Source organism: Cokeromyces recurvatus (genome assembly GCF_025118155.1).
Source record: "Cokeromyces recurvatus strain NRRL 2243 chromosome Unknown BX663scaffold_5, whole genome shotgun sequence".
Classification (NCBI taxonomy): Eukaryota; Fungi; Mucoromycota; class Mucoromycetes; order Mucorales; family Mucoraceae; genus Cokeromyces; species Cokeromyces recurvatus.
Window position 1 is genome coordinate 429481 of NW_026251391.1, and position 24906 is coordinate 454386.

At 29.0% G+C, this 24906-nt stretch overlaps 12 protein-coding genes across 12 annotated transcripts; 7 read left to right on the top strand and 5 right to left on the bottom strand.

The window, feature by feature from the left end:
• Positions 1-874: 874 nt before the first annotated feature.
• On the bottom strand, positions 875-1943 carry BX663DRAFT_500010 (Nicotianamine synthase). The gene has a single exon (XM_051526260.1). The coding sequence runs from the start codon at positions 1861-1863 to the stop codon at positions 919-921; it is 945 nt and encodes a 314-aa protein (XP_051385499.1). The 5' UTR covers positions 1864-1943; the 3' UTR covers positions 875-918.
• Positions 1944-2217: 274 nt separating this feature from the next.
• BX663DRAFT_500011 (kinase-like domain-containing protein) lies at positions 2218-5083 on the bottom strand. Its single transcript, XM_051526261.1, has 9 exons — positions 4929-5083; positions 4533-4835; positions 4352-4410; positions 4093-4292; positions 3862-3987; positions 3677-3804; positions 3484-3572; positions 3309-3425; positions 2218-3238 (listed from the first exon to the last, which is right to left on the bottom strand). The coding sequence occupies exons 2-9, from the start codon at positions 4606-4608 to the stop codon at positions 2417-2419; spliced, it is 1617 nt and encodes a 538-aa protein (XP_051385500.1). The 5' UTR covers positions 4609-4835; positions 4929-5083; the 3' UTR covers positions 2218-2416.
• On the top strand, positions 4470-5083 carry BX663DRAFT_500012 (uncharacterized protein). The gene is made up of 2 exons (XM_051526262.1): positions 4470-4835; positions 4929-5083. Exons 1-2 carry the CDS (start codon positions 4730-4732, stop codon positions 4988-4990), a joined length of 168 nt encoding a protein of 55 aa, XP_051385501.1. The 5' UTR covers positions 4470-4729; the 3' UTR covers positions 4991-5083.
• A 735-nt stretch (positions 5084-5818) lies between these two features.
• On the top strand, positions 5819-6922 carry BX663DRAFT_549510 (ATP10 protein-domain-containing protein; the record flags this gene model as incomplete). Its single annotated transcript, XM_051531156.1, has 4 exons — positions 5819-6105; positions 6171-6211; positions 6281-6459; positions 6548-6922. 4 exons carry the CDS (start codon positions 5819-5821, stop codon positions 6920-6922), a joined length of 882 nt encoding a protein of 293 aa, XP_051385502.1.
• Positions 6923-7030: 108 nt separating this feature from the next.
• BX663DRAFT_529710 (TATA element modulatory factor 1 TATA binding-domain-containing protein) lies at positions 7031-7870 on the bottom strand (the record flags this gene model as incomplete). The annotated part of the gene is made up of 2 exons (XM_051530266.1): positions 7031-7371; positions 7480-7870. 2 exons carry the CDS (start codon positions 7868-7870, stop codon positions 7031-7033), a joined length of 732 nt encoding a protein of 243 aa, XP_051385503.1.
• Positions 7871-12215: 4345 nt separating this feature from the next.
• On the top strand, positions 12216-13520 carry BX663DRAFT_583624 (uncharacterized protein; the record flags this gene model as incomplete). Its single annotated transcript, XM_051532215.1, has 4 exons — positions 12216-12234; positions 12401-12719; positions 12800-13029; positions 13105-13520. 4 exons carry the CDS (start codon positions 12216-12218, stop codon positions 13518-13520), a joined length of 984 nt encoding a protein of 327 aa, XP_051385504.1.
• Positions 13521-13563: 43 nt separating this feature from the next.
• On the bottom strand, positions 13564-14068 carry BX663DRAFT_500028 (uncharacterized protein). The gene has a single exon (XM_051526263.1). The coding sequence runs from the start codon at positions 13961-13963 to the stop codon at positions 13643-13645; it is 321 nt and encodes a 106-aa protein (XP_051385505.1). The 5' UTR covers positions 13964-14068; the 3' UTR covers positions 13564-13642.
• Positions 14069-14627: 559 nt separating this feature from the next.
• Positions 14628-15753, top strand: BX663DRAFT_529713 (chitin synthase III catalytic subunit; the record flags this gene model as incomplete). The annotated part of the gene is made up of 5 exons (XM_051530267.1): positions 14628-14706; positions 14770-14850; positions 14908-15011; positions 15083-15193; positions 15286-15753. The coding sequence occupies 5 exons, from the start codon at positions 14628-14630 to the stop codon at positions 15751-15753; spliced, it is 843 nt and encodes a 280-aa protein (XP_051385506.1).
• Positions 15754-17100: 1347 nt separating this feature from the next.
• Positions 17101-18848, top strand: BX663DRAFT_500033 (uncharacterized protein). Its single transcript, XM_051526264.1, has 9 exons — positions 17101-17215; positions 17292-17349; positions 17439-17610; positions 17695-17841; positions 17904-18013; positions 18104-18273; positions 18328-18463; positions 18519-18658; positions 18725-18848. Exons 1-9 carry the CDS (start codon positions 17194-17196, stop codon positions 18748-18750), a joined length of 981 nt encoding a protein of 326 aa, XP_051385507.1. The 5' UTR covers positions 17101-17193; the 3' UTR covers positions 18751-18848.
• Positions 18849-19078: 230 nt separating this feature from the next.
• BX663DRAFT_449732 (aspartic peptidase domain-containing protein) lies at positions 19079-20808 on the top strand. Its single transcript, XM_051523733.1, has 3 exons — positions 19079-20023; positions 20104-20301; positions 20361-20808. Exons 1-3 carry the CDS (start codon positions 19264-19266, stop codon positions 20699-20701), a joined length of 1299 nt encoding a protein of 432 aa, XP_051385508.1. The 5' UTR covers positions 19079-19263; the 3' UTR covers positions 20702-20808.
• A 311-nt stretch (positions 20809-21119) lies between these two features.
• BX663DRAFT_429943 (transmembrane proteins 14C-domain-containing protein) lies at positions 21120-21509 on the bottom strand (the record flags this gene model as incomplete). Its single annotated transcript, XM_051522766.1, has 2 exons — positions 21120-21384; positions 21463-21509. 2 exons carry the CDS (start codon positions 21507-21509, stop codon positions 21120-21122), a joined length of 312 nt encoding a protein of 103 aa, XP_051385509.1.
• A 1558-nt stretch (positions 21510-23067) lies between these two features.
• Positions 23068-24763, top strand: BX663DRAFT_500038 (Prephenate dehydratase-domain-containing protein). The gene is made up of 6 exons (XM_051526265.1): positions 23068-23314; positions 23402-23471; positions 23538-23597; positions 23651-23786; positions 23850-24245; positions 24326-24763. The coding sequence occupies exons 1-6, from the start codon at positions 23196-23198 to the stop codon at positions 24643-24645; spliced, it is 1101 nt and encodes a 366-aa protein (XP_051385510.1). The 5' UTR covers positions 23068-23195; the 3' UTR covers positions 24646-24763.
• The last annotated feature ends 143 nt before the right edge of the window (positions 24764-24906 follow it).

The window sequence follows — 24906 nt, forward strand, 5'->3', positions numbered from 1 at the left end:
TGTTAGTTGATCTTTACGACCAAAACAATTGATTTGCACACTTCAGTCCCATAAGAAAAAAAAACATTTACTATTTCAATCATATGAAACGTCCTTTTTTGATATATAACCATTCATCTTTTAAATACACTGTAATTAAATACTTTTACAAACAAGAATATATTGTTTAAAGGTATCCTTGATGATAGATCATCTCTTAAAGTATCCAGGATCTTTTGTATTTTCTATAAAGACCAAGATAGCAAATACACAAAACTATGGAGAACCCTTTAATACAAGTTTAATCATGAACGTCCTCTTCTCTTTGTTGTTTTTTTTTAAACATTTATTTTCTCCAAAGTAGCCTGTTACTCATATCTTATAGCTGATGAAGCCTTCCCTATTATCCAATGAATCATAGTTTCTCCCTTCTAGTAAACGACTGATTTTATAACAATAGCATATGGACATCGTCTGAATGCAAGAACAAACTCAAACATCAGTGATTTTCATTTTCAATTACAGTAACCATTTTATATAGCACTGACTGCATGTATACGATCTGACTAATTTGAATCTAGGACTTGGATATGAATATATTATTTCAAGAACATCTCATAGTAATTAATTTATTCATAATGCTAAACTTTTTTTTTTCCCCAAACTTTAAAACCTGATACTTGAGACTTAATTTACAAAATAATATTTAGACAAGTTAAAGCATTAACACCTTGTACAAATTCATTAGATATAAACAGTACACAATTTGATAATCAATAAGCCATTTTAGTCATAAATAATAATAAAAGGCAATATAGCCAATCCTATTTTATAAAAGTAGCGATTGAGATCTCTCTGAAAAAAAAAAAAAAAAAGTATAATATATAATTTATCTGTTTAATGTCTTTAAATAATTATAGCTGTCTGAAGATACAAAACTTAAATCTTTTTAGCTATTAAAATGGAATTTACAACATCATTGAAAGGATGCAATACTATAGTAGTTTCAAAGCCACATTTATTCACTTGATAAGGCTCTATTGAAGGATATAAAAGCTTTCGTAATGAATGTGAACTACGAATCATAATAAATGATCCTTGTTTCATCTTGCTACTGATATTAGTCAAAAACTCCATCTTCTCTTTTACATCCTGTCCGACGAGAGCACCCAAAATAACAACATCTGAAGAGGTGTAGTCCAAATATTCAGCCGCATCTATAGTATGTTGATGAACTCCGTGATGAATACCAAGTTTTTCCAATAGAATGTTTGATACAGAAATCGATTCTTGATCTCGATCAAGGTTATGTATCGTCAATGTATGTTCCTTAAGGGTTGTTGCAGTAGATAGCATTTCATACATAAGAATGGATGAAAGAGGTAAAGGACCACTACCGATGAAGACAATGCTATGATTCAAATTAGCACCCACACTTTGAAGGGCATGCAGTTCTAACCGAACTAAATCAACATAGTTTTGGTAGTACACAAATCGATCTAGTTCTGGTTTAGTATCTTTGTGGTTTTTTGTTTGATAAACTAATTCCTTTGCCCAAGTAAGCTCCAGATAATATTCACCTTGAGAAGCTATAGCACGGAGATTAGGTATCAGGGGTATTATACAGACATCCTCGAGTACAGCTTTCACAATCTCTGTATTATATTGAAATGTGCAAATAGTAACAAGCTTCGTAAATAAAGCATTTACATGATCACTAGGCAATAAAGTTTTAAGCTGACTTAATTGATAATAAATACAGCGTATTTCATCTATAAGCGTTGAAGTCATGTCTTTATTACTATTTGATTTTGATACTCCATGATGATGATAACAGGTTAACCCATTTTCCTCCTGTTTAGGAATTGTTAAATGCTGTACCATCCTTAGCTATGTATGTATATATTTATAAATATTTATTTGTTTATATATTTTTAAAAAGAATATTATCTATTTAAATAAATAAATAAATAATAATAATAATAAAAAAAAAAAAAAAAAGAAAAAAAAAATATGTGTATACACAAATATATTTGTATGTACCGGATGTACACCCGCGACTTTATTTTACTGTCACAGAGTACAAAGGCTGTTGAAAAAGAGCCTTTATGATCAGTTCATCATTCGTAGCACAACTCAATTAAAATTTTGGATATAAATATTAAAAATTTTTCAACCTTAAAAAAAACTGTCATCATCTGCAAATATTACATTTTATTTCTAATGGATTAAATACATATTTTTTTTCTCAAAAGTTGAAACTGCTTGAGGATTGAGAATAATAATAGACACAAAAGACATGTGTCAATATGTTATACAACATCATCTTTATACATTTATATCTGAAAGAATATTTGACAGAGTTACAATTTTATATATACTTGTATTATAAATTGAATATATTATTAGAGTTTTATGAAATATGAATTATATAATGTTATAGATGTTGAATAATTTGTATGCTTTTTCTATCCCTCTCTCTACGTTCCATAAAACTCTTTGTACTTTGCTTTTTCCGAAGTCCTTGTAAAGATAAAGCATATTCTTCACTAAGACTAGTGGAAGATTTATTTGCATGTAAACGATTCATATTGTTATTTCCATTCACTGTCTGTAGCGTGCCAGTACTGCTTCTCTTTAAATTCGGACTACTCTGATCATATTTACCGAGATTTGAGAAAGCAACAGAGGTAGTAGAAGTAGATACAGTGACTGCCCTAGAGCAAATATTACTTGTAGAAACTGATTTACTTGGCCCTTTCCATTGAGTTAAATCACGACTATCACAATTATCTTGGGAATTTCTTCCAGTATCAATTCTTTTAATAGGTAAAACATCTCCTTGTTCAGCACCTTTAAATGCTGGTTTAACCCAATCTGGAGGATCTCCAACAGTCATAGTCACTGGGTCTTTAAATCCTTCATACTTTTCAAATATCGTAAAGTCAAAATTTTTGAACTTTTCTTCAATCATCGTTAAATCTCGTTCATGTTTGCTCATCATAGGATCATTGATCTTTTTCTTATTCGATTTCGGTCGTTTAACAGTATGTGCAGTTAAAGGTGATTCTTCTAATAGTAATTCTTCTAAATCATAGGTTATATCAAAGTTATTCTCTGCTCCTGGTTGAAAGAGAGGTGTAATAGATTTGGACTCTAGTTTGTTCCAGTCAATAGAACGAAAAAATGGATGATGTACTAAAGCAATCCATCCTGCATCACCATACCCTAATCGTTTACTCGGATTAACGTCTAAAAGCTAAAAAAAAAAAGAATATACAAATTTAATGATATATAATATACTTGTTATGTAAATATTCATTCTTTACCCCTTGTATGAAAGCAAGACATTCATTAGATATTTGATGGTCTTGTTTTGGATAATTTATATGCCCTCTTCGTATTGCAGCTTGTAATTCCTCTGTGGTATCATATTCAAATGGTTTCTAATTATCAAATATAGCATGAGGTATAATTTAATTTCCCACTTCTTTTCATAGATACCTTGTGATATACACATTCATATAATGTGATTCCCAGACTCCACCAATCTACAGATTCATTGTATCCATTACCTTTATAAACTTCAGGAGCTATATAAATACGTATATATATATATGTATATGTATATATCTATGTAATTAGTAAGTGTATTTCTGATTAGCTTAATAAAGCATAAAAAGGAACTAAACATTACCCATATAATAGCCAGTCCCAGAATTTGATGTTAATAATTTATGTGTATGAAGGTATGTTGCAATATTAAAATCAGTCAGATGAACATGTCCTTGTTCATCCATAAGTATATTTTGTGGCTTAATATCCCTATTTTAATAGACATTTATTGTTAGACTGTATAATCTTATTCTAGTAAAATCGTACCTGTGTACTACTTGTTTCAGATGAAGATATTTAACGGCCGATGCTAATTCAGCGAACCAAAATCGAATTACGTCTTCTGAAAAATAGGGTTGGCGTTGTAAATGATAATGTAAATCTCCACCCAACCTTTTATTTTTTATTTTTTTTTTTTAATAGTTAAAAGTAAGTTCATACTCTCTTATCTCATTATATTACTTGTACTAAGGAAAAAAAAAAGAAAAGTAAACTTACATCAAATCTGTAACCATATACATGTAATCTCTATCCTGAAAAGCGAAACGTAATCGGCATAGAAATGGATGATCCAATTGTTCTAAAATTACTCTTTCTCGAATAATGTTTCTAGCAGCATCCATCCGAATACATTCTTCTTTATTAATGTATTTCAATGCATATAATTGACGGGTTTCTCGATGTTCAACAATCCTGACCTGATTGATTATTTTAGATGTTAGTCACATGTAAAAAAAAAACATCATTTAATATTTACTTTTCCAAAAGCACCTCGACCCACTATTCTCATTAGTTTAAATTGAGATAAAGTCAAAACTATTCATCTGTCATTATTAGTTTTATTTCTTTTTCTTTCTTTTTTTTTTCTTTTTTTTTTTTTTAGAAAATAAACTTAATCCAACTTCCATTTCACTATACAAATCATTGGTTATGCTTACCTTTCTCATCTTTATTCTCAGAATGTGAATTATTGCCACCAAAGGCAGTTGAAAGTAAACCTGAAAGAAATCGCATTTTTAAAAAAATAACATAGAAAAGGAAGCTAACAGAACTGATTTTATTTCTTTTTCACTTTCTTTTCTTCTTCTTCTTTTTTTTTTTTTAAACTAATGAACGAGATGAAAGAAGAAAGAATATGAAACTTCAAATATACAATTTTTTTCGGAGTCTACACGATTCGATTAGATACTGCTGTAATCTTTATCTTATTTTGTTAATATCTTATTTAATGAGAAGAAAAGGTAAATAAATGTTTATGACAAGGTCTATAAAATAATAGAAATACAGAACTGAGTTATACAAGGTAAATTAATGTATCAGAAATATGACTATAGCGAATTTTCAATCCTATGTGAAGTTGGTCAGTTACTTTATAAAATATAAAGGCAATAAATGAAGACTATCAGTTTATTGATCAAAATGGTCTGGCTTAGTTTATTCGTGTATTATCTTTAGAAAATGATGTCCCTTTCTATCTATTCTACCAAGTTTATTTATATTCTCATGTATGTCTTTTTTTTTCGAAATAGAGTAAAGTTGAAACTTTTATTATATAGAATACGATTCCTAAATATTTCCCTATGCCAATGATCTTTAGTTTCAAAAATACAAGTTTACTACTATTAACACTTATACGTTAGCAGTACATATCACAACTCGGTTATCAAAAAAAAAAAAAAAGTTGAATCTTCAGATTCCTTATGATACGAAAGGTGGGCTTATTATATCTATTAGGATGCATTATCAAAGGCTCGTAATCATTATTTTGACTTGCAAATCGAATAAATAATGTTAAAAAGAAATAAAAAGTTGACTGTAATGAATTAAAGTCTTGTATATTTGTAATAAGTGTCAGACTGACTGTTTGGGTTAATATATTGGGTATAATACTATAAAATTGAATAAAATCCATGTTTCTGTTATTTGCTCTACAAAATGAATCATTTCATCATTTTCAAAGGAAATAACGGTTTTATTACCACAGCAAATACGAATTCTTCCTTTCTAAGAAGATTTAATTATTTACGTATATAAAATACTTGAATATTAAAATTATAGTTTATCCCCTTTTAAAGTAAAAATAAAAAGACAATTAACTATTTAGGTTTGCTTCACTATTTCCCCCGCAAAGAAGATTTAAAAAGAAAAAAAAAAGGGGGGGCTTATTTAAAACCAGCTACCCCTTCCTTCGTTATTCTGTATTCTGGCATTTTTTTTTTTCGAAATGTTAAAAACAAGATTCATAATAAAGCGTCTTATCAATAAAAATCAAATTACTCGTAACTTTGGTATTGTTCAATGTAGATTAATGGCAACGAAAACACCATCAACTAAAGATCAGCCAGAATTTGAACAATATGGTACTTTTTGTAATCCTCCTGAAGCATTGGGTATGAGAGACCCTCCAGTTGTTGATCATAATAATTGGATTCAAAGAAAAAAGCAAAAACTTAGAGATTTTGTTGACTATGAAAAAGCATTTGCAGCACATGCTGCTGAACGAAAATATTTGTAAGTTAATAATTAAGAAAACCATGTTGTAAATTCTTTTAGGTTTTTATTTAATGTTCTGTTAGAATCGAAGAAGCAACAAAATCGTACTTTGCTGATGTTCATGGTAAATGCTTTTTTTTTTTCTTCTTCTTCTGACATAGTTTACATTTTTCACTTACAAACTCAATGATAGAAATGCGTAAACATGGAGGGAAAATGTATTTTGCTAATACACAGTTAATAAAGCCAGAAAAGGCTGGCTATATGCCAAACTTTGAAGCTCAAAATCTGTCAAGAGAAAAAATGAATACAACAGAAAAATTAGTGGGTAAAACTACCTTGATGACATTTGTGTCTGCTAGTTTTGGAGCGGTAAAGTGTCTTTTATTTATAAAGAAGAAGAAGAAGAAAAGATAAAAAAAAAAAAAAGTATATACATTTACAATTTAATAATCATTAGCCTCATGTTGATTCATTTATCAAACCATTTTTGGAAAAATATAAAGATTCAGAGGATATTCAGGTAGTTGAAGTCAATGTACAGGAAAACATATTGAAGCAACTACTTTTAAAAGCATTTGTCCCCAGCCTTCGTAGAAAATTACCTCAGGAACGAAGAAAGAATTATTGTTTAATATTCAAAGACATAGGTCGTGTAAGGAGAATGTTAGGCATGACAAATCAATATATTGGCTATGTATTTTTAATAGATGAGGATTGTAAAATTCGTTGGACTGCTCATGGTGAGGCTACACCTGAAGAAATTGGTAACATGTTAGCCATGACAGACTATTTACATGAAAAAAAGATAAAGAATGATGATATTAAAAAATAATCTTCGAATAATGGGAGTCTAAAGTTTTTTTTTTCTGGTATAAAAGAGCTTTTTTTTTTTTTTTTTTTTTTTTTTTTTTAATAATAACAATAATGTACATAGTAAGCTTTATTTTCTTCCATTCAATTGATCTATCTTTTGTACAAGTTCTACTATTTGGCTTTTATACATGTCTTTGACATCTTGTAGATCTGCTTTTAATTCTTCAACTTGCTCAGTGCGTTCACCTAATAATTCTAATAGTGTTTGGTATCTTGTATTTAATTGTTGATATTGATTCTCTAATTCAGTCTTGTTCTTTACTTCTTTATGTAATTGCTCAACTTCTTGAGTCATAGTCAATACTTCCTCTGATAATTCATCTCGAGATTGATTTGAACTTTGAAGTTGAGTTTGATAAAAACTTAGTTGATTTTCAAGTCGACGTACATTGGCTTGAAGTCTTTCAACTAAAATAGAGGATACTACTACAGGTGAAGTTGAACTACTATCAAAACTTGATCTTGAACTAGTACTAGAGGTCCCTGTATAACTAGGTCTGGTATTGTTTATCATACTATTGGAACTTTCTTCACTATTGTCTTGATTTGAAAGCTGTGATATTTCCATTGATGTTGCTTTATTAAGCTTTATTTCAAATTGTTTTCTTTCTTCATTCAATCTTTCTTTCATTAAACGTTGGTATTGAGCCCTAAGAGCTTCTTGATCTCTAGCTTCCTTTTCATTTAATTTTTCTTTTTCTTCTGTTAGCTTTTGAATTCTTTCTTCAAGTTCTTTTTTAATAACTGCATCTGCATCTACTTGAGAATTCAATATTGTGATTTTATTTTTTAAATTTTCCAACTCGGAATTTGATTCATCTAATTTTTCTTTTAGAAGCTTTATATCATTTTGTAATTTTTCATCCCTTTCAAATGCTCGTTTACGTTCCATTTCAGCAGTTTGCATACGCAAGATAATACTGTAATATAATAAATTAAATATAAACAATACGAACTTTTTTTTTGTAATAGTGGTTAAGAAAGAAAGAAAAAAACAAACCTCTGCTCAGCTTGATCTCTGTTTTTAATAGCTAATGCATGCTGTGTTTGTAATTCTTCAATTTGACGCAATAATGGAGCAGTAGCTTCATCTACACTAGCATTAATATTATCCATCTTATTATCAAATTGCTGTAAACGTGATTGTAACTCTGTTATTTCTAGCCTTAGATGATCTTCATTTATGCCTGCTTGCTCCTCAACTGTTTGTAATGAAATTTGAAGTTCTCTTATTTCTTTCTTTAATTTATTCTCCATGGCTTCTGCATCTTGCTTTACCTTGGTTAACTCTTTATGTAGCCTATCATTAGCCATAATTTCCTTTTCAAGAGCAGCAGCACTCGATTGCATAGCCTCCGTCTTTGCCTTTCTTCGTTCATCCTCCATACTTTCTAAAGTTTTCTTTAATGTTACTTCAGTCTCTGTTATCTTCTTTTGATGGGCTATCTTTTCAGATTCAAGTGTATTGATATGTCTTGTTTGCTGTTCTGTTAGATCAGATAAAAGTTTAACAGATTCCTGAAGTCGTTTCTCTGTTTCAGCTTGTCTTGATTCCTTCTCTGATGCCTCCAACAGACTTGCATTGGCCTTTTCAAGCCTTTTAGTTAACTCTGACAGATTTTTATCTGCTTCTGCTTTCTCTAGTCTCAACTTCTTAATCGTCGTAGTTTGTTTAAATTCAGTTTTAGATAGTTTTTCGCCCTCTTGTAATAATCCCTGAATCTTTTCATCTTTTATAGATATTTGCTTTTTCAAGTCTTCAATGATCACTTCTAAACGTTTTACATTCTTTTGAAGACTAGCTGATGATCCAGCTTGTGCATTTTCTTCCTCTGATTTCTTTAATTTTGTTTCTAAATCTCTCATCTTGCATTCACTCTTCTCAGAATGTTCTTGTAACTGATGTATTTGATCGTGCAGTTTAGCAATATTTTCCATGGCCTGCAAAAGCTGCTGTTCACGTTGTTCTAGGACTCGATCTTTATCATCATCATCATCATGAGTGATTCTATTGATATTTTGTGGTTCTGCTAATTTTTCTTCGCTTTCCGATTTAGTTTCTACACAATCCTGCTTAGTTTTATCCTCATCCTCCTCCATGGCTGCTACAGGTTCATATTTTATTTCGTTATTATCCCGATTCGTATCTTTTGATGAGTCGAGACATTCATCTTCAGTTGGCTCTATTTCTGTCTTCTTCACACTCATGTCTACTTCAAGTAACGATATTTTCTCCTCTTTATCCTTCTCTTCACTCACATTCATATCCTCCTGTTCTTTCCTCACCTTTTCCGTCATCGTCATCTCATTTCCTTCGTTCTTCTTCACACTCTTTTTATGATGAGATACATTCAAATGCTTTGGTTTATCAGCCATAACAGCAGCTAATCGACTTGATAAATCTAGACTTGGACGTGTGCTTATTGAAGGAGAATTCGTTTTCTTTGTTGACTTGGGTTTTTCAATTGTAGTAACTGCACCACTAATAGGATCAATATAAGTTTCTGTTTCAGTATCTTTATAATATACATTATGTATGTATTAAAAGATAAAAAAAAATTAACTTTCGAAAGGAAAAAAAAAAAAAAAAAAAAAAAAAGGGAGATTAATAAGGGACATTAGAACATCATTTACCTTCGTTTGCTGATGACTGTCGTTGAGTAATAGGTTGTTCGAGAAAAGAATCAAAAGTTGTTTCTACATTAGATATAGCTTGCTTAAAATATCCACCCCATTTTGAAGTAGTTTCACTAGAACCAAAGAAACCGCTCATTATTAAATCATTTAAAAGCTTTATATGAATGGGATTTCAAAAAAAAAAAAAAAAAAAAAAAGGGAAATATGTGTATATAAGAGAAATATGAGTTTCAAAGGAAAAGGAAAGAATAAATAAAAATGAAGAAAAGCGGAATTTAAAAGCATTTCTAGTAGCGATGAATAAGAACACACTATCTTTAATATATTGTAAAGGAGGAATAATAATCATGATAATTTCTCTGATAGGATATTAGTCAATAGTTTATATAATCACCACTACACCACATCTTATATTTCCTGTATTTTTTATATCAATTATTTTATAACTTCTTTACTTGTTTTTATACTTCTTAAAGTCAATTTGGAGCAAAAAGATATTTTATTATACAAACAATAGTTAAAGAAGGCACAAGATTATTAAAAGACGCGTAAGAAAAGATATATTTATTTTATTTTATTTTTCATTTTTATTTCATATATAAAAAAAAGTGAATCCCCAATTCGTCAACAGTAATAATTACTGCAGTCCAAAGGTGGCCGCGTGGAGGCTAGGATTCTTTGCACCTTCTTTGTTCTTGTATTTTTTATTTTTACTAGGAGGTTAGAAAAAACCCATAGCCATCACAATATGTAACGCCCTCTGAATCAACAAGATACCCTACAATGTCCTCCTAATTCAAGGAGGGCAAGATAGGGTGTCTTCCTCATCAAGAGCCCGGTACATAAGTGGTAGCCATGAGAAAAAGAATTTCCTCCTAGGGCAGGGAAGAAGAAGAAGAATAAAATAGTATTATTTAATGACTTACCTTTGGAAGAAATAGTAATAATAATAAAGAAGAAGAAAAAAAGGGAAAAAATAATAACTTTGAATATCTACTTTTTTATAAGAATAAGGAGGTCGTTGTTGTAAATTACAGTCACAATCATATGAAATCGATAAGAATATGTGTTACCCCACATTTAATACATGCATACACACACATACACACACAGTTACATTATTTAATTTTCTTCCTTTCTTATAAAAAGTAACAATGTGTAAAATAGTAAAATGTTGTCAATTTTATATCTTCTTTATGACTATATGAAATGTGTTTATGTTAAAGAAAAGTAAAGTAAGTAAAATAAATGTCCTTTTGTTTTTACTTTTTTGTTTATATTCTCATCAACTTTCTTTTTTCCTATTTAGGCAACTAATTTGCATCTCATTTGTACAATATACTACTATTTTCTAACAAGGGGTATTTGATAAGTCTAGTCTCTCTTGTGTTGTGCTTAAAATCATTCTTCTGCCAAAATGATGTTGTAAAGATTAACGATTTTAGCTTCGTTGATGCATGCTATGAAAACCAGTTTAAGTATTTGTGACTTGCATTCATAGTAAACTTTCCCCTCCCCCTTTTATATAGTATACAATGCATTTTATTCTATATACTGTTTTAACGTCAAAATATGTATAAATGCGGGTTATTATTATTTTTTTTTTAAAAAAAAAAGAAACAAAGTGAATATTACCGCTGTTGAAAGTGTCTATTCTCTCAATGAACGATATTTGCTAGTAGTTTATAACAAAGGCTAACTTCATGCGTCCATTTCATACAATGATCAGTCATCTTATTAGCTTAATTATAGCATGTCGTATTTAGATTGATTTCTGTTATAGTGTTTGGATCAAACATACTTCATATGCTTGTCAGAAAAGAAAAGAAAAAAGGTTCATGTAGTCATTACCAAAAAGTATATGTGTATATATGTACAGGTAATGGGCTATTTATTATGTTTGCTTACTTTTTCTTAGAAAGCATAGCAGAAATGTGAAACCCACTTAAATTCTTTGGCACGTCAAAGCTACATTATTATGAGGTATATCAAATACATATTCTTTAAAGTACTCTTGTTGTAGTGTTCTCTTTCTTTCTTTCTTTTATATACACCGTATTTCAATAATAGTATTAAATTCGTTTAACAATTAAGTATGTAGATTCTTTTTTTTTTATGATCCTAATGATATTAATATACTTATATTGCTTTTCAGTAGAAACCTAGTGCAAAGTAGTATTCGTTATTATAATAAAGAAAGAAAGAAAGAAAGAAAAAAGGCTGTATTAGCGGTCATTGAATGTAAGGAAGAGCGGGTGCTATCTATTTTAACTTTAGTCGTCACATAAACCTAAAAAAAAAAAAAAAAAAAAAAAAAAAAAAAAAAAAAAAAAAAAAAAAAAAAAAAAAAACACCCACACACCCACACATAACAATTATTATTCGAATATAATTTATTGTTTCGTATGAACGGTATGCAAAGATCTAGCATTTTATTAACGAAATTCTTCAAACCATCAGCTTTCAATAGATCAACACACCATTTTTATCTTAGACCTTCAACAAAATTTTGTCTAAAAAGATTTTATGCAACTAGAAAAATAAAGACGAATAATACACATGCCGAACCTTCCACGAATGTACCTAGAAGGGTCATTGCTCTACCTACAAAAGTAATGGAAATGAAGTTACGATGTAATATACATATATATATATATATATCTATACATATACATATACATACATATGCATATACATATACATATATATATAAAAAGATAGATAAATAGATATAATATATAGTTTTATATTTCTTTTACTTAAAAAGGTTTGAATATATATAAATGTCCATTTTAAATAGGCACTGAATTTGATTACAAAGGGGATGTCAAAACTACAGCAGGGGAATTTCTGAAATCTGATTTTTGTCAAAAACATTCATTATTGCCACGTGATCTAAGAACGATCGATACCTATTCTGTTTATCAAAAGCCGAACATACTTGTGAGAACGGAAGCCATCTTGGTGAATGTAGCACATTTAAAAGCATTGTTGAAGAGTGATTTGGTTGTATTGTTTGACACATATGGATCAACCGATAGTTATAACCAGAGTATATTCATTTATGATTTACAAGAGAGATTGAGATCACAAAAAGAGAGTTTACCTTTTGAATTTAGGCAAGTAAAACAAGATATAAAGAATTATATGATGGATTGAAATAATGGATAAGAATTTTTGCTTTTAATAATAACATTAGGGCACTTGAAGCAATATTAATATCAGTTACTTCATCATTACAATCTGAGTTGGATATATTAGAAGGACCAGTGAATAAGTTATTAGGAGATTTAGAAGATTTAGCAGATATTGAAGAATCCATGAATGGAGATAAACTACGAGATTTATTACAATATTCTAAGAAATTAGCTAAATTTGAACAAGATGCTTTATCTATTCGAGATGCATTAGAAGAAGTATTAGATAATGGTAAATAGAAAGCAGATTCTGTTTATTGCACTGGGAGAAAAAGAAAACTGAATTCTATTATTTTTTTTTTTGAAGATGAGGATTTGGCTGCTATGTATTTGTCGGATAAAAAATCAGGCAGATTTAGAGCACCTGAGGATCATGAAGAAGTTGAATTGTTATTAGAAGCTTATTATAAGCAAACAGAAGAAATTGCTGCAAAGGCATCAACATTAAGACAACATATGAAATCTACAGAGGAAATTGTGCAACTTATATTAGATGTGTCACGGAATTCATTAATGTGGTATGATATTCGATTGACGATTTTCACCTTATCTGCTACAGTCGTGAGTGGTTATGGTGCACTTTTCGGTATGAATTTGAAAAATTATTTTGAAAATGATCCTTATGCTTTTGGTCTCTTATCTGGTCTTGCCGTCATGTCTGGTTTAGGCGTGTTTGCAGTTGCCTTTAAGAAATTAAGAACATTAGCTAAAATTAAACCTTAAAAATAAACATAACATGATTGATTTTATTATTATTTTAATAGATAAAAAAAAAAAAAATATATTCATATTCATATTCATATTCATGTATATTTTTTAGTCGTTTTAGAATAAGGACATTATAATTAAATAGTCGCATTACGAACAACCAGCACTGGACAAGGACATTCTTTAAGACAAGTATCTGAAACAGAACCCAAAAAGACACTCTTGACAGTACTTAAACCACGCGAACCCATAATCAATAAATCTACTTTATGTGCAGCTGTGTAACGAGGAATTAATGTTTTAGCATCACCCCATAAAATATGAACTTCACTAGAAATATTCATTTTATGAAGATGGGCTGACATATCTTCTAAACGTTTTCGAGCAACCTGACCTTGAGGATGATGTTCAGCTTCCTTAATAGCTTCTTCTACTCTTGAAGTAGTTGTAGAAAGCATAGGTAAATCACCATCCGTGGCAGTAGTAGTAGTAGTAGTAGCCACAGATTCTTTCTTTGAAAATATACTACCTACTCCTGTTTTATCTGCTCTGTTAACAGCCGATAATAAGATAATATGATCATGTTCAGGACGAATAATGTTCTTTATAGACCAATCAAATAATTTATGAGCATCTTCACTACCATCATAAGCAATAGCAATACGACGTTTATCAACAATAGAAACAGACATTGTGTATATTCAAATTAAAACAAAAAAAAAAGAATAGAGTGAATTTAAACAAAGTAAGAGAAAAAAAAAAAAGAAAAAAAGAAAAAAAATGGAATTATGGCAACTTCTTTATAAATAATTTTTGATGGATTTTTTATGCAGAAAGAAAAAAAAAAAAAAATACACATATAAAACTTGTTTGTAATATAAAAGGAAATTTCTGCTAAAGTCAAAAAATATCAATAAAAGACGGAAAATATGATGAATAACATGTATTTGTATATTTTTTTTGGTTCAAATTAAAATGCTTGTATAAATCCTTGATTATTAAAAACTAGATACGTCGTTGAACATTCTTCTTTATTATTATCAATTTATGATACAATTTAAATTTCAAACTTTCAAATTTGATGGAATCTGTCAAACTGTCGCTTTAACTCTTTGTCCATTGATGGGAAAATTCGATGGCATTGAGCCTATTTGTTATTCACGAAACGTGGATATGGCAGGCTTTCTTATTTTCCAGCCTGGTAATAATAACAATCTAAGTCTTGAAAGTAAATCTTTTTAACTCTTTATTTTATTGTTTTAAGCAATGTTGATTATGAATATGATTGCTCTTTTCATGACAGGCGTTATGATATATCATATAAAAACTAAATATACTGCAGTAGGTAAAGAATAACACTAATCATAATAAAAAAGTCAAGCTACAAATATACTTGTGATAGGTCGAAAAGAGATTATCATATTCTTTCAATTATATTCAGTGACTATTTTTCTTGAAATGTTATTGGTAACTAATATTATACCAACGGCATCTATATTATATCCAGTAAGTGTATACTAAAATGACATGGAAAAAAAAAAGAATAGGGTTTATTTTATTTATTTTTATTATCCCAGTTTTTTACAGCGACGCATATAGGATTAATTAGTGCACTTTGTTGGTGCCTATTATTAACTGGATTTGTTGGATTTCAATTCACAGAAGATGGTACAGCGATTAGTTTATGGGTTAGTAGTATATGAAATGTGGTGTGAGAATTCATGAATGTCAGCAGATAATGAATTGACAAAAAAAAAAAAATTTTTTTTTCTCTTATTAGTCAATTCGCATTAGTACATTTATAGTATTTTTTATAGTTGGATTTATTGCTATGGCAACTTTTAATAATCTTGGACCCTTCAAGTATACATCTCCTGGAATTTTATGGACAATCTATTTTATACTAAATGGATCTATGCTTCTTATTTATACGATATCACAAGCTATTTTAATCCTGTTTACCTTAGATGATCGATGGCCATTAGGAGACGTTATATTTGGAGTTTTATTTTTTGTATCAGGCTTAGTTGTAACTTACATATTTTCCGTTACACTATGTGAAGAAATGAAGCATTATCTAGATGGTCTCTTTTTCGGTAGTTTGTGTGATTTATTAGCTGTAATGATGGTTTATAAATATTGGGATTCAATTACAAAAGAAGATTTGGAGTTTTCAATCGATTTGAAATATCAAAATTGGGAAACACAAGCTTTATTTAACGAGGAAGAAGTAAAAAGTGCTAAATGAATAGTATTTAGAATAAACATCATATAATTAAAGACACTACATTCGCGTAGTGCTAATTAATCAAATGAGATTGTCACACCACTTTTTTTTTTTTCTGTGAATCCTATCATATAGTAGACTCGGATTGTTTGTGTATCTTGGAAAAAAAAAATAATGTCTTTTCTATAAAGTTTAAACTATTTTTTTTTCATTTTACTCTTTTCTTTTTAAATATTTATTGATCTACAATAAAACAAAATAAAATAAAATAAATAAATAAATAAAATAAAATGACAGTATTGTTTAGACAGCTTAGAACACTTATTTCTGAAGTCCCTTTACGACAAAAGAAATCTGAAGCACATAACAATAATAAAAATCATGCAACACAATCATCGTCATCAACAACAACAAGAAGAAAGTCACTTTCAGTTAAAATCAGCAAAGAACCACCAGCTATAGTTTATTTTGAAAGAGATGCCTTAGAAGAATCATTTGAATGTATCTTTGACCCACAGGTCCATCATGATGAAGAAAAGGATCATCCTGATCTATTCACGCGTGAGGAGAAAAGAAAAGAAGACTCGTTAAAGCCTTGGCAAAAGCCACCTTATAAATCACAAACATTGATGAGTCGATTTAAATTAGCTTTTATCCATAAGAATATTCATGCTGATACTACGTTTCCCATGCATCAATCAAATCACTCCTCCTCTGAGCCTATTGTCACTTGAAATACCTTCTTTCCTTTTTGTAAATACTTGTATACATATTTATTTATATCACTTATTATTACATAAATACCCTATAATTTAATATACTTGATATATAAATCTTTAATTTTGGAATCTCAATCACGTATCAATAGGTAAAACGGAAATAATGACTGAAGCTACTACTTGTTTATAAGTCTATTAAATACTGTATTTATTTTAAGATTTTTTTTTAAAAAAAAAAAAAAATGGTATGATCTCAGTCACCATTTCTATTGTCACAAGTATCAGAAATCTAATTTTACTAAATATCTATATATAACTGAAAATTCACTTGCTGACACTGTTATTATCATCAAGCATTCTCTCAGGATAATCGTATGTATATAATTCACCCTATCTTTATTTCAATATATACGTGAATAAAATATAGAGAATAAGATAAAGCTTTGTTAAATAAATCAATCTTATTCTCATAGGTTAAATATTGATAAATAATAATAAGAATTTTATATTATTTAATTCGATTTATTATTATTATTATTCATATTTGATTCGTAGTTGTTTGATACTATTCTAGTCTATCATCTTCTCTATCTTACAGTAGACATTTTAATATTTTAATTATTACAGTCACTTACATGATCAGACGTAACTTGGTATTTTTTTTTTTCTCTACATATAATTCTCTAGCAAGCTTTTATTTTCTTTTTATTTTATTTTATTTTTTTAATTAACAAATTGTAATATGAACACTGAAATATCAAAAGGTAGAATCTCATTTTATACAAAAAAAAAAAAAAGAAAAGGAAATATTGATTAAATACTTGATGATCTATTTGATAGACGAAGCAGCTATTTACGATCGTCAGATTCGACTTTGGGGTTTCGACGCGCAACAAAGGTAAATAAGAAGAAGAAAAAGAAAAAAAAAAAGAATAGAATAGAAGCATAAGTATTCATTCACTTAAATATACATGTACATGTTATTAGAATTGGTAAAGCTGATATTCTCATTGCTGGGATGCGTGCTTTAAGTGATGAAGTTTGTAAAAACCTTGCTTTAGCTGGTGTTGCCAGCATTACATTACTTGATCATGAAACAGTAACTGAATACGATTTGGGTGCTCAATTCTTTCTAACTGAAGCTAATATTGGACAGAATGTATGTAACAGAAATGAATCTATTTAAATCGTACTTTTTATTTATATATATATATATATATATGTGTGTGTATTATGTTAATAGAAAGCACAAGCAGCAGCAAGTAGTATTCGAAATTTAAATCCTCGTGTTCAAGTGATTGTTGATCAGCAAAACATTAAAGAAAAAACTCCAGAATTTTTCGAATCATTTTCAGTTGTATGTTTAATTCATTCTGATTACACATTAATAGTAAGTTTATTTTATTTTAGATGAACAACAATCAAATGATAACATGGCTATAATTTAAATAGGCACACATAGATGAAATCAGAAGAAGAGTTAAAAAGCCATTCTATGCTGCCGACGTCTTTGGCTGGTTTGGCTATATTTTTTGCGACTTGATTGAACATGCTTATATTCAGTAAAGTATAAGATGAACATGAATCGATAGAAAAAAAAAAAAAAAAAAAAAAAAAAACTAAATAATTGTATTATTTGTTTGTTTATTTAGAGAAAAGAAATTAAATTCTCCTGTTGATACTAAAAAAGCAACAACTGTGGAAAAGACGGCAAGAGTAGAGATCTATTCCAGCTTAGATGAATCTTTGCAAAAGAATTGGACAGATACAAGAATTAAGACTATTAAAAGAAGAACTTCGCCTATGACTTTTCTTATTCATAGTAAGTTATTCAAAATTAAATTTCATATTATTTTGTATTTAATCATTTATACAGTATTGTTGAAGTTTGAAAAAGAATATCAACGAATTCCAACAAAAGCAGATGAAAAGCTATTACTTGAAAATAAGTCTAAATATTTATCTGATATGGGTATTAATGACGATAGTATTTTAGATGATAACTTGATAAGGTAAACAAACTACTATGCCATTCTTGAATCTTTTTATTTATTTATTTTATAATAGTGAAATGGTGAGGTTGTATGATACAGAATTATCAGCTGTAGCTGCTATTGTGGGCGGTATTTTAGCACAAGATATTTTAAGAACCCTTTCTGCTAAAGAATTGCCTATTCAAAACTGGTTTTATTATAATGGCTTAGATGGTACATGTTTATATCTATTATTTATTTATTTAAACATTAGATGTTTATTTATTTTATATTCTATAGGTTCTGGCTTAGTTCATAAGATTTAATCATAATTAGACAGTATGCATATATAAAAGAAATGTAAATAAATGGCCAAAATATACATGAATATATAATTATTAGATTTTACATGCATCATAATAGCTTTTTTTTTTCTAAATAAATAAATATGTCTTGAATACTATGTAAATTGTATAACAGCTGTCAAAAGAACATTTACATAATAATCAACCTAATTAAAGCTACTAAAATATATTGTAATAATCTTAGCATAAGACTGTTAATATGTATACATACACATACACATACACATATACTTTCGGAAAAAGAAAAATGAAGAAGGAGATTGCTTCCTGGTAATAGAAGCATTGTTGTTCTTTCTATTTTTATTAGGTTTCAGTTCCTTAACGGAACAAGAAGCGTCGTCGGGAATACTTCTGGCAATAATAAATAATTTATTAAATATATAGCATATTATTTTTGTATTTTGTATTTTTATACTTTTCTTTTTTTTTTTGATAATCTTTTTCTCTATATTTCAAATAGATAGAGTGCTAGAGATGAAATTAACTTTATTTTTCGTGGCAATAAATATGCTAGTATTGCATATTTCTGCCGAAACGATGCATAGAATCCCTCTATACTATCATAACAAAAGATCTTCTCATGGTGGGCATTCAAAATATGTATCTGCAGGTGCCAAGGAATTAAGAGATGGTATGCTTGGTGGTGTCGTTCAAATCGGTAATCCACCTCAAAACTTTACATTGGCATTTGATACATCTACAGGATTTACGTGGGTACGTGACATTGATTGTAACACTAAGAATTGCAAAGGACGTAAAGCATATGATCCCAAAGAATCAACTACCGTGGACTCTACTGGTCATTCTTTTGTTTTAGATTATGGTAAAGGCATTGTCGATACAACCATCTACGAAGATACATTTCATTTCGCAGGATTAACTGTCAAGCGAATGCCCTTTGGCGGTGCCTATGAGATGAAAAAGTTCAATAAAGGGTTCGATGGTTTTCTTGGTCTAGGCAGAAATATCAATCTCAATAGTAATGCTACTGTTCATTATTCAAAGCGTAGCGGCGATCAAATTCCTACCTCGGGTTTTATTCCTAACGCTTACCAACAAGGTAATGGATTATCGAGTTCTCAATTTGGTATGTACACTACTTTCATCAGTAGTGATGGTGGTAGTGGCTTTTCGGATTCTGGCTCAGTCTCTTCAACTACTAACCCAACATCGGCTGGAACTCATTTTACTAAACGTTCTCATCATGAACAACCTGCAGGCTATTTAGTTATTGGTAAAAAAAAAAAAAAAATTAAATGTAAATTTCATTATTATTTATTTGGAACTTTTATTCCTCTCTTTTTTTTTAAATAGGCGGAGTTGACAAAAGTGCTATAAAAGGCAATGTATATTATGTTGATACTAAACATAGTCATCATTCTGATTCCGGAAATTGGGCTGTTCCTGTAACAGCAGCTAAATTTAAAGATAATCATTCATTCAAAGTTAGTCCCAAGGCTAAAGCTATTTTTAGTTCATCAACAGACGTAATAGGATTACCTAATGCACAAGGTAATAATAATAAAAAAAAAAAGAAAAAGAAAAAATAACTAACTTCAAAAAAAAAAAAGCCGAGGAATTTAGAAAACGTTGGTACGCTGAATATGATAAAAGCGATAATACATTCAAGGTACCTTGCTGTTTAATGAATAGACTTACGTCTTTTGCAATTACATTTGGAAAGGTTGAAGCTGTTGTTCCTCCTTCTTATTGGAGTGAGTCTCGTAAGACAACTACTTGTTGTGAAATGTGTCATACTCATATTGGGAAGAGTGATTCAGATACTGACTATGTTATTGGAAGAGCTTTTACATATGCCTTTTATACTCAATTTGACTTTGAAAAGAACAGAGTTGGATTAGCAATGAAGAAACATCAAAAAAATGATGGACTTAAACTTATAAAACATTAGCTTTAGTCATTAAATAGTTATATACCAATATTGTTCTTTTTTGATCTTTATAATTAGGATAATCTGTATTAGTTTGAATAAATATTATTATTTGCTGTTTAATAATAATAAGTCGTCTCTTCGAACATTTTCAAATCCATTATGTAGTAGTTTACACTTGACAGAAAAAAAAAAACCTCCCATCTTCACAAAAGTTAATAAACGATGTTCTATTAACGAGACTTAACTTTCGAATTAATAAAAGGGAAGCCTTTGTTTGTATAGCTACACTCTATAACTTTACTGCTTACTTATTTATACTTGAATGTCAACGAGTTAATAGTAAAAGATGAAAAGTCATTAAAAAAAAAAATAGAAATTTATATTATACTGAAGTAATAAGGAGTTGCTGGCAGCAGAGGGGAGGGAGAGGACTTTATTACCAATATTCAATTATTTTTTTACTATAATATAGACCAGTTGCTACAGAACAAACTGCAAAAGTTACAGGGATAGGTTTTCTAGATCGAATGGCCTTTGGAACCATGCTACTTGCCAAGATAACGGATGCTGCTACTCCTGTTTCATGTCCATAATATTTATTTTCTTTTATCAAATAACTTGCAACACCATACATTGCTCCTACACCAACACCTGCGACAAGGGAAGGGACTGAGCGTGAGCGTGCATAGCCAGCAATTCCTCTGTTTATTTATTTATTTGTTTGTTTATTTAACTAATAAAAAGTATTCTAAATGGACTTGTATTGTAATAAAAATTACCCTGCGGTACATAATGCTGTCATAACATAACTGGGATGGTGTGACATATTTTATTTGTATATTTATTTTTTTTTTTAAAAAAAAAAAAAGAAAAGAAAAAAATAAAAATACTATACAAATACGCGTACACAAATAACTTAAAAAAATTAATGCCGATTTTTGTGAAACATTATTTAAATGATGGAAGAAATGAGAAGAGCGATATTAAAAAGAGAAGAAGAAGAAAAAAAGATATACTTTGTCTTGAATATTAAACAATAAATACATATAAATATTTAATGATGCATACTACGAACTAATGCTATCAAATCAAAATAAAAAAAAAAAAAACTCCTCGAATAGATAGATATATGTAATTTAAGCTACTGAAATATCTTCTTCTGCTGTGTTCTAATACAGCAGAGCAGAACATTTTTCTAGATATAAAGTTGAATTTTGTATGCAAGTTATGATATTTAGGACTTTGATATGCTCAGTCAATATTTCTATCAAAGATTTATTAAAAATACATCCAATATATATAAATTTTCGGTTATCATACAATATTGAGTAATTAACTAACTAAGTCTATCAAGTATCCGCAGAAAAGTAGAGCTAATACACTCAATACAATACCAATACCGCCTTTAGTACGTTTAATAATTTGATTAGACTCTAAGAGCTTCATAATATAAAGCAAATATGCATATTTAGTTATTCATATTTTCTTCTTCTTTTTTTTTAAAACACCCTATATGTATATATATGTACTAAACATACTCCTCTCTGAAATGATTCACATATAAAACGTATTATAATAAATACATATTCATATAAAAGACAAGAAGATAAAGAAAATGAAATAATAGAGAATCTCTTGATATAACCTCAAGCTGAATAAACATATTTCTACCAAAAATTATAGAATGTGCCATTATAGGCGGATACAATACATAATTGACATTCGTGGGCATTTGGATAGGAATTCAAAAAAAAAAAAAAGGGTCCTTTATAAGATGAAAGTTACATACGACAGCATATCAATAATTGAATTTTACCTTTTGATTTAAACACTATTATCTTTCAACTTGTTCTAAATTTTAATGGAGTCGTTTATTTTAGATATCTTTGTTAAATTTTCATTGTTGAATCAATTGTTATTTATCCAAATGGTCACTATTTGCTACAGCCATCTTAATTGAACCCTGATTAACAATGGATAATACTTTGAAAAAAAAAGAAAATTAACAGTCCAATATAGTAAGAATGAAAAGTATATCAATAAAGATATCTTTTTTTTTTAGCTTTAAAGTAACCTTACTAGCGGATACTATTGAATAGAATGTGATAAACATAAAGTAAAAAATATAGGAAATACAGGTGGTTGGGAATAATACTTTGCATGTTATGCATTAAAAGTAGTCTATTTTGTATTATAGGTTATACGAGTTAATGAACAGCAATCATGGTAAGCTTATTCCATACTGAAGTAATGCATTCTCGCATTACATCTTTTTAAATACAATATATTTTATTATGTAATCTAAAGAAGTGCAAGTATAAGTATAAAAATAAGTGTTACAAAGGCAAATCAATTTATTTCATCTCATCTGGATTTGAAGTAAAAAAAAAAGCAATTCTATAATTTCCGTTAAAGCGAATACACAAGTAAAAATATACTTTTCATAAAACAGTCTTTGTTTCTCTCTTTCTTTCTTTCTTTCTTTTTCCTTTCCTTTTTTTATAAGTTTGACATGAGTGATTTAGTTTCGCTTCGAAAAAAGATAGATTCGCTTGACACTACAATTGTCAACATTTTGAATGAACGTGCTCGTGTTTCATTAGACATTGGTGCCGCAAAAAAGAAGAACAAGTAAGTCTTTTTTTTTTAAAAAAAAAAAGAAAAAATACCGCTATTCACTTGTAATAATAAATATTTTATTTTTCTCCTTGCAAAAAGTCAAAATGAAGAAAATGTTGACAATGTTCAAGTGTATAGACCTGGTCGTGAAAAAGAAATTTATGAAAAAGTATACATGCTATAAAAAAAATAAATAAATAAATAAAGTGATAATTGTATTCACAAGAACACTTAGTTAACTCGTATGAATGCTGGCCCTTTAAATAATGAATCTTTACATGCTATTTTCAGAGAAGTAATGATTACACAAAAATATACTTTAGGTATTTCTAATCCTTTTTTTTTTAGATTATGTCTGCATCAATTGCTTTACAAAAAGATGTTTCAATGGCATATCTAGGTCCTCCTGGCACTTTTTCACATCAAGCTGCTTATAACCGTTTAGGTGATAGTGTAGCTTATGTTCCTCAAAAGCAAATTGATCGTATGTAAATTTCCCGTTTATATCAAAAATTAAAAAAAAAAAAAAATTAATGATTTTGTACAGTTGTTTTTGAAGCTGTTGAAAAAGGACAAACGACATATGGTATTGTGCCTTTTGAGAATTCTACTTTTGGTTCAGTTGTTGAGACACTTGATTATTTTATTCATACATCAGTCAAAGTACGAGCAGAAACATATTTGACAGTTCATCAATATTTACTTTCAAATACAACTAAACTGGAAAATATTACAAAAGTCTATAGTCACCCTCAAGGATTAGGCCAAACTCAAAAATGGCTATCAACACATATTCCAAACGCTAAACGTATTTCTGTGAATTCAACTGCTGAAGCCGCTCAAAAAGCCGCTTTAGAAACTGGCGCTGCTGCTATTTGTAGCGAAATTTGTGCAGAATTATATGGATTAGAAGCTATTGCGACTAATATTGAAGATGTTACAGGTAAGAAATAATGTTTGTTGGTTCGTTTGTTCTGAAACAATAACAAATAAATGTATATGAATATACATATATGTATATAGCAAATACAACTCGTTTTCTAATTATTGGTACTGCAAGTGATTCACCTACAAAAGACGATCATACGCTTATTACATTCACTGTCGATCATCGTCAACCTGGTGCCCTATGTGATGGCTTGAAAGTATTTAAAGATTATGGTTTAAACTTGTTTAAGATCGATTCACGTCCAAGTCGTCAACGCCCATGGCATTATGTCTTTTTCGTTGAATGTTCAGGACATTTTGAGAATGACGATATTAAGAAAGCTTTAAAAGATTTAGAAAAGTTTTGCTTAGATGTAGTTATCTTGGGTAGTTTCCCTAATCAAAGACCAGAATAAATATATAATGATCTACATTATGCAAATGAAGCCTGTTTCTTTTTCTTTTTATTTTTTTATATACACACACATATATATATATATAAAAATGACGATGATATCACAACGCAATAAAAATATTTATATTTGTATATATTAAATGTGCATTTTTTTTTTTTTTTTTTTTTTTTTTTACTTTTTACTCTTTACATATTTTTTATTTTGAGAATAAAATAAATAAAGCATGGTACGAACAAAAAGAAGTGCTCCAAGTGCACGGCA

Coding starts and splice junctions, on each gene's coding strand:
- BX663DRAFT_500010 (XM_051526260.1), bottom strand. CDS start 1,863: ATGGTACAGCATTTAACAATTCCTAAACAGGAGGAAAATGGGTTAACC.
- BX663DRAFT_500011 (XM_051526261.1), bottom strand. CDS start 4,608: ATGCGATTTCTTTCAGGTTTACTTTCAACTGCCTTTGGTGGCAATAAT. Junction 4,293..4,351: donor GTCGAGGTGCTTTTGGAAAA/GTAAATATTAAA, acceptor ATAATCAATCAG/GTCAGGATTGTTGAACATCG. Junction 3,573..3,676: donor TGGGACTGGCTATTATATGG/GTAATGTTTAGT, acceptor GTATTTATATAG/CTCCTGAAGTTTATAAAGGT.
- BX663DRAFT_500012 (XM_051526262.1), top strand. CDS start 4,730: ATGAAACTTCAAATATACAATTTTTTTCGGAGTCTACACGATTCGATT. Junction 4,836..4,928: donor TTATTTAATGAGAAGAAAAG/GTAAATAAATGT, acceptor ATATGACTATAG/CGAATTTTCAATCCTATGTG.
- BX663DRAFT_500028 (XM_051526263.1), bottom strand. CDS start 13,963: ATGCTTTCTACAACTACTTCAAGAGTAGAAGAAGCTATTAAGGAAGCT.
- BX663DRAFT_500033 (XM_051526264.1), top strand. CDS start 17,194: ATGAACACTGAAATATCAAAAG. Junction 17,216..17,291: donor GAACACTGAAATATCAAAAG/GTAGAATCTCAT, acceptor TCTATTTGATAG/ACGAAGCAGCTATTTACGAT. Junction 17,350..17,438: donor GGTTTCGACGCGCAACAAAG/GTAAATAAGAAG, acceptor ACATGTTATTAG/AATTGGTAAAGCTGATATTC.
- BX663DRAFT_449732 (XM_051523733.1), top strand. CDS start 19,264: ATGAAATTAACTTTATTTTTCGTGGCAATAAATATGCTAGTATTGCAT. Junction 20,024..20,103: donor TGCAGGCTATTTAGTTATTG/GTAAAAAAAAAA, acceptor TTTTTTAAATAG/GCGGAGTTGACAAAAGTGCT. Junction 20,302..20,360: donor AGGATTACCTAATGCACAAG/GTAATAATAATA, acceptor AAAAAAAAAAAG/CCGAGGAATTTAGAAAACGT.
- BX663DRAFT_500038 (XM_051526265.1), top strand. CDS start 23,196: ATGAGTGATTTAGTTTCGCTTCGAAAAAAGATAGATTCGCTTGACACT. Junction 23,598..23,650: donor TACATGCTATTTTCAGAGAA/GTAATGATTACA, acceptor TTTTTTTTTTAG/ATTATGTCTGCATCAATTGC. Junction 23,787..23,849: donor TCCTCAAAAGCAAATTGATC/GTATGTAAATTT, acceptor GATTTTGTACAG/TTGTTTTTGAAGCTGTTGAA.